The sequence below is a fragment of the Parasteatoda tepidariorum genome, chromosome 6 (genome assembly GCF_043381705.1).
Source record: "Parasteatoda tepidariorum isolate YZ-2023 chromosome 6, CAS_Ptep_4.0, whole genome shotgun sequence".
NCBI lineage: Eukaryota > Metazoa > Arthropoda > Arachnida > Araneae > Theridiidae > Parasteatoda > Parasteatoda tepidariorum.
Window position 1 is genome coordinate 81,409,868 of NC_092209.1, and position 7,809 is coordinate 81,417,676.

Consider the following 7,809-nt stretch of genomic DNA (forward strand, 5'->3'; position numbering starts at 1 on the left):
AAGAAGTAAATTGGTATTGGAGACATCAATGTACGTCTAAAATACTTAAATGATACCGAGAGGATAGTTACTACAAATCCCTGCACAAAAATTGGGGATTTCAAAAAGTAAGATTTGCTTCTGCATAATTTCAGTTTAATTACTTACAATGCAGGGTTGCCACTCTGCAGGGAAAAAAACAAGGAATTTAAAAAATCATCTAAAACGTCAGGGAATTGTGAATTTTTCCTTACAACCTGGGAAAAAGCTGGAAATTTTGTTATTTTTTTGGTCATTTTTTATTTTATAACCGTCGTCGAACAGCCAACCCAATTTTTTGGGTATACGACTATTAATGTTCAACTCCCTAGCCTTGTAATTTTGAACCCAAACCAGAAGACAGGGGAACTCCTCGATCAAGTATTGGGAGTAATTTGCATGGTATCCGCATGCCGGTAAAGTCATGAATTTCAGTATTGAACAAAATTTGTCATAAAATGTCATGATTTTTACTATTTTTGTAAAAAAAAATCATGGAAAGTCATGGATTTAGGTCACCAAAAAATCTAATTTTTAAAATGGAATCCCTCTCCCCCCTCAATTTCATCCTGTTCCAAATATCTGAATTCCTAACAAAATCACTTCTCACAGTCATATTTTGTTAGAATATAAAATGTCTTTATCATGTTCATTAAAAATTATGTTCTTTCAAAAAATGAAAAACAAAACATCATTTCTAAAACGAATTATCTTTTAAACTTCTGTGATTTAAGAACTTTTATTATTATTATTTTTTTTATCAATTTAAATTTCTAGCCAAAGCAAGCCAATCATCATTGGTGAATTTTTTTTATTTCGAAATGAGAACAGACAAATAAGGAGTATTTCTTTCCTTCCTGATGAACAAGAAAGAATATAGTTCTGCAGAAAAAACAACTAAAAAAAAAACTTTGCTTTTTTTTTCCCACCTATTTTATTGCTTAACTCTTTCTTTACTCTGTTTTTTAAATTTAAAATCTATAAATATGAGGATGCAGAGTATAACAGTTTTCGTTATAATTATCATTTCAATGGATGTAAGTCATGAAAAATTCTTGGAATTAAGTCATGAAAAGTCATGAATTTGAAAATCTAAAATATAGCAGATACCCTGAATTTGCCTTCATGGAGGGCTTTTTGACAGAACTGACCTGCATTTGCGTTACATGGAGAGGAAAACCTCCCACGGTTAGCCTGACAGCAAGGAGACTCTAACCCATAATCAGGCTACCACTGAGGATATTTCATGTCAGCACTGTGGTTCGGTGCAAGCCGGATTCAGAATTCATATCGACCAGCCATCGCTGGGATTTGAACCCGGTTCACCTCATTGGAAAATGAATGCTCTATCCCCTGAGCCATCATGCCTCTATTTTCGTCTTTTAAAAAATGCAGACCTCTCAAAGCATAATCTATAGGATATTTAAAGATGATTGTTTAGCTATATTAAATTATTTCATTTATAATAGCATTATTTGTTTTATGTTGAGCTGTTTCTTATTTCCCTAAGTTTTATCAGCAACTATAACTAGCATATTTATCCTAATATAGTGCACAAGAGCGCAGTGAATGTGTATTTCATCTTAATATATGGAGTATAATATATGCAGGGAAAACACATGGAATTTTTTCTACTGATATCAGTGGCAACCCTGCAATGTTTTTTCTGCTAATCTCTCAGATTGAAAGAAAGGTTGCATTTGTGCATAATTAGCTACAATAGCAGTAATTAACGCTCTACCGATAATGAAACCACTGTAGTCACTACACTACTTTTTTTTCATGGTTTGCAGTGTAATGCAAAACTTCTTGAAAAGTAGTAATACTTTTTGAGTAAGTGTAATTTGTAAAGTGAGTACACAATACAAAAAAATAAATAAATAAATAAAATGCACTAGTCATAACCATTCTGTGCATATACTTTTATAGTTTAGTAAAGGAAGATAGTGTTAGGACTAAAAAGTTGAAGGTTGAAAGAAAGATTGTAAAAAAATTGACTGATTTATTATTATTCTGAACCATTTATTAGAATTTTTTATTTAAATATTCACCTTTTTTTAATTTTGAACATGAATGTTGATTAAATCCAATAGCAAAATTTATGTTCTAAAAGTAGTTTAGAAATGCAATTCACCACATTTCAATAATTTGCCCATGTTTTAACTGTCAACGTTTTATCTTTTTTGGGAGTTCAATTTTGTGCATACAAGATTTATTGAATGACATTCATCATCCTAGCATTTTTACATGTTGTTGGTATTTTTAACAATATATAAATGTTTTAATGCATCTACAATTTTATTCCTATCACCTTCTTTTCATTTTACACATTGTATTTCATATTGTATTCACACCTTTTTATCTGTCTTTATGTATACCTTTTATCTGACTTGATATACTTACTTCTACCATTTTATGAATAATAATTGTACAATGTAAGTAATGTTTGCACTTTGACCTTGGCTTTTAAACTGTTATCCTGTATTGTTTGGCACAGCATGCCCTGGTCTGGACTTTGTGCCATTAAACCCTACATTCAATCAATCAATCAATAGTTTAGAAATGACTGCATGCATTTTAAAAATGGTTTATAAGCACTTCATTTAAAAAAAAAAATTAGTTAAAGTTAACTACATAAGGAAAGTAGTTTTTTTTTTACTCTTTAATAATCCTGCTTATTTAATAAAATAAAATGTTCACTAAAAATTTGTCTTATTACAACTCTGATCAACAAAAAAAGTAGGACAGAGTCAGCTTAAGTATGTAATGTTGAAAAATATGACAAAAAAAAACAATATATAATTCCAATTCTTGCGTTGACGTTTTGTTTTATTCTCCTAATGTAATTTGAGACTGAATTATGAACATTCCTAGTTTATTTCAGGCTTCCTTTATTTAAATTTAATCATGTCAATGGTAAACAATAACAATGATTTTTAAGAAATAAAAAATCGTTGTCAGGTGGTGCAAAAAAAATACAGCCTTTTTGAAATGCCATTTTAGAAAATCTTATTACTTTTTTAGATTTTTTTTAATTAATGAGATAAAAGTGAAAGATTTTCGATTACCAAATTTTGAAATCTCACGAGGTTGTGAATTTATATTCTTTTGAGAAGGAATTTCTAGACAACTGAGGTTGCCTTTGAAAGTTCAAATTAAAATATCATTTTTTTTTAATGAAGCTTATTTCATATTTTTATTCATTTGTTTTTAATATTACTTAAAATTTTGAAAATACCTTATGAAAACCTTTCCATAAGGTAATCGTATGGTTTGGAAAAAAACTAATGAAGCATTTCATATTATTTTAAAGTAAGAAAAATTATGGTAAAATAGTTCCTTTTTTTTTCAAATTGACATTAAAGCATTGATTAATGATATTTTTGAAGAATGATTTCTTGAGAAAAGTAAGCTTAAAGATACTTTTTTTAATAATATTTAACTTCATTCAGCAAGTTAAGAAAAAGTATGAAATAGGTACCTCTCAGAAAAACCTAGACAGACCCCTGAAGTATTCTTTAAATTCTTTATTTCATCTAGTTTTTAAATTTTAATCATGCATTTGTTTCAAAATGCTTGCTATGCATTCAAAGCTATGTATTATAAAGAAAAATTATTTTAGTTAATTATTTAGGTTAGAGCTTCTAAAATATTGTTATAATATAGTTTTAGTATTAATTTAATTTTGATTAAACATTTATAGAGTTTTTTTAATCATAAATTAAAGTTCTTGCAGTGTATTTGAATAAAATAAAAAAAAATCTGATTTTTTTAATTTTTTTAAAAAAAGTAAAAAAAATCACGACCCCTGGAACAAAGTAATAAAAATGAAGGAAGGAAGTGTTGTACAAGAAAATACAGAAAAGGAAAGAACCAAGCAAAAATTCAACTCATTGTTTTATTAAGTTAATACGAAAACTCTCATCATTGAATAAGATTCATTGATTCAAATCAACTAATTTAAAAATGAAAAAAATCATTGATGTAAATCAAATGATTATTTTAATCATTTACGAAGTAAATTAAATAAAATTAGTACAAATAAGTTAATGTACAAAGTAAATTAGTACATTTGAAACTTTTTAATGCCTATAGTTTTAAATTTTTTTATAAATATATTATTGCATTAGAAAGTTTTAATTAGCGTAATTACTTAGTATCTCGTACCTATAAATTACATTACATTATTTGTAACTCTGCCAATCTCTAGTTTTAAAACAATACTACTTATTCTCAAATGTTATTAAGCTAACTAATTAGAATTTTTTTTTATTCTCTCGTTTTTCAGTACTTAATTATATCTTTTTATCCATTAAGAAGAACTTAATGCATCACTTTTTGGATAAATGGATAAATTGGATATTATCAAATGGATAAAATGGAATGGTTAAATTATCACTTTTTATCCATTTAGATGTTCCTCCCATCTTACTGACCTATGCATATTCTATTAAACAATTTTTAATGCTTCAATATTGTTGGAATGTATTGTTAAGATTTATTTTTAACAATACTTCAATTATAATTACATTAATAAAATTTAACAAACCAACTTTAGTTTTTAAAGTGAAGAAGTAAATTTTTTTAAGGAAAATATAAGAAATTCACGATAATCCAATCATTGAAGATGTTCTTTTGCAGGGAATTAATTTTATAAATAAAAATTCTGCCATTGAGAATGAAGAAAAGCATTATTACCTAAAACTTTTTAATATAAATGGTATCTTAAAACTTAATCATAGAAAAATAGTATGTTATTTTTTTATTCTGGTAGCAAAATAATTTTTGACATTAGATGTTTGATTTTGAAAAAGATTGAGTACAGCAATTGCTTACAAAAAGATTAATTTTTTTAAAGGAAATTGTTTTTTTTAATTTAATTTATAAAATTATAGTGTGATGTTATATATTGTGTGATTGATTGAAATCTATTTTTTTTAGGAATCATTTCAGAGACACTATTAGAGAAAACAAAATTGTGAGATTGATTTTCGCTGGTCGCTTGCTTCAGGACACCATGACTATCGAAAATTGTCGCATTCTCAACAACTCTGTGGTGCACGTCCAAGTTCTTCCAGCACAAACGGTCCAAAGCAACCAAACCACTAGTCAAAGCGCAGATTTGGATGTTGGGCGCCTGCTCGTGCCAGCTGTTACCGTTATTTTAGGCATGTGCTGGGTGCTATATTCTAAATATCCAGAATTTTTCTCCACATTATCTTTAGGAGTGCTCGGAACATTCTCGTGCCTCTTTTTTGCGTATGTTGTTCAAACTCATCGTTAATTCTAAATTTATGCCAACATTTCTAAACATGTGAAACAAATCATGTAAAAAATAATTCAGTTATTTTCAAAAAAGAAAACAATTTTAACTAANGGAAATCAAATTTTGAAAGGTGGAACTTAAAAACACACTTTATTTTATTTGTTTGTAAGGGAGTGGCAGATACTTTATACTCAAGATTAATATTAATTTTTTATCTGTAAATAGTTATTATAATCATGAACCCAAGAAAGAAAGGCATTTGTAAATTTCAATTACTTCTCCAGGTTATCATAGGTATGTGTAAATGGTATAAGTATGTGTAAAATTTTAAATATATTTTAAGTAAGCTAAGAAAGATTGAGAAAAAGGAAAAAAACCTTGTTTAAATTTTTTTCCATCTAAACTTTTTTTTTTACTCATGAAATTTTCCGGAAATTTGACTTGGGCTCACAATCACCCCTGAACTGGGAAAATAAAGGAAATTTTGAATCTATGGGATATTTAAGGATGATATTCCAACAATACTATACTATTTCATTTACTATAGTATTATTTAAGTATGTTCAGCTGTTCCTTTTTTCCTCTTAAGTTTTTCCCTCAATTAAAATTAGTATAGTTAGCCCAATATAGCTGACACAAGAACGCTGTAATTGTTGTGTTTCTTCTTAATATATTGTGCATAATATTTATAGGGAAAACACAGGGAATTTTTTTTTCCAGATTTGAGTGGCAACCTTGAGAAAGAAAGGATGAGTAAAGAATGAAACAAACAGCATGTTTATTATGAAAGCTGTAAAATTTTTGTACAGGAAGTTTGCAAATCAGTTACATAGTTCATCAAAACTGTACAGAGTTTGTGAAAATAAGAGCTGTAATATAACCTTCTGCTGCTACGGGAAAGGGACGTATGAATGTAACCTAACCTGTGATGTTCCAGTAACATATAGTGTTCAATAGAATTCTAGGTTAGGGGTGCACAACCTTTTTGAGGAAAGAGCCACATACACAGCAGATTGACCAATGAAGGGCCACATACCAAAGTATTTAGACTGTAATTGTAGGCAGTAGTTATATAAACATCATTGTTCCAAGCACTAAATTCTTTTTATCAGTTAACATTGCAATATGTTTGCATAAAATTAAGCCATCAAACTATGATCATTTGAAAAACGCTAACCATTGGGAAAAAAAAGCGACTGAAGAACTGCATTTATTGAGATTGGGTACATCAAAACTTAAGTGTAAAATCACAAATTTCTGAATTTTTTTTTTTTAAAAAAGGATTTTTTTTCTCATTTTGTTCAGGCTGCTACCTCATGCCGCATATCCAGGGTTGGCGGGTCGCATGTGACCCGCAGGCCAAAAGTTGTGCACCCCTGTACTGGGTATCTCCTTTCATGTTTCAACTTTAGAACTTATCATTGTAGTCATCAATGAATATCTTTTCATCAACGGCTAACTAACTAAATTCCAAATAATAGTGAATTAACTAAATTCCAAATAACAGCTAATTGAGTAAATTCTGAAATTTCTGTGTAAAATTTTTGCAGGTTTCACAATAACTATACAGTTTGTTTCTTTTCTCTAACATTCTTTGTTTACAAAATTTTTGATTTAGATATTGGTCAGTCCTCCATTGGGCAGCCTGACCCTATATTTAATAGTACTAAGAGGAAACTGAATAAATCCTTCTATATTTATACTGCACTGCACTATATATATCATTGTTATATTTCTGAAAGTATTTAAATACTTGTGTATTTTCAATTGTTGATTTTATCTTATTTATATATTTAGTATGTTTTCAGTTCCAAAAATGATCTGCTTTTCTTTGAAATGGTGTCTATCTTAGTTTAACTTGTATTAAAAAGTCACTCGACTGAAAAAGCTACCATGAATACTTTATTTAAAACTATTACATTGTCAAGATAATTTTATGTATGGAAGTGATAAATATCAAATTTTTTTTCATAGTATACTTAAAGAATTGTCTAATGTGACATTTCTTTTTGAAAATTTGCTTTTGTGTAATTATTAGAAGAAAAAAATATCTTATGTAAAGATGTGGTTAAATTCATCAAAATATTTACTTTTATGGTGAATGTTTATAAATCTTTTTTTTTTTATGTATTTGCCTGTCTTTGAGTATTTGGTTTCAATTTATGGGTTTAAAACAAAATTAAGTTTAGGGGGTGTCTGTTTAAGTTTTTTTTTATGATTAGATAAGAACATTTATTATACTATATGGCCTGTGTATAGCAAAGGTAATGGAAAACAGAAAAAGGATTGCTAAATCTGATTGTTTGTTACATTAGAATTGAAGGTTAATAGGTACAAAAAAAATTTAAAAAAATATTAAACATCTTACAAAAATTGTTACAATTTACTTATTTTAACTACATATTGCAGCATTTTTTCAAAGATAATTTTATAAGTTTGACTTATTGTTTTACGCATACAACCTTTCTTTTTGACATTTTTAACAGCTGAATAAAAAGCAAGCTTCTAAGAAATGGTAACAGGGT

At 28.0% G+C, this 7,809-nt stretch overlaps 1 protein-coding gene across 1 annotated transcript in view; it reads left to right on the forward strand.

The window, feature by feature from the left end:
- LOC139425936 (transmembrane and ubiquitin-like domain-containing protein 1) overlaps positions 1 to 7,407 on the forward strand; it is a gene marked incomplete in the record, with an annotated part of 12,480 nt that extends 5,073 nt beyond the window's left edge. Inside the window, 2 exon segments of the mRNA XM_071182786.1 lie at positions 12 to 107; positions 4,960 to 7,407. Coding sequence (XP_071038887.1) covers positions 12 to 107; positions 4,960 to 5,302 — 439 coding nt within the window.
- Positions 7,408 to 7,809: the final 402 nt, after the last annotated feature.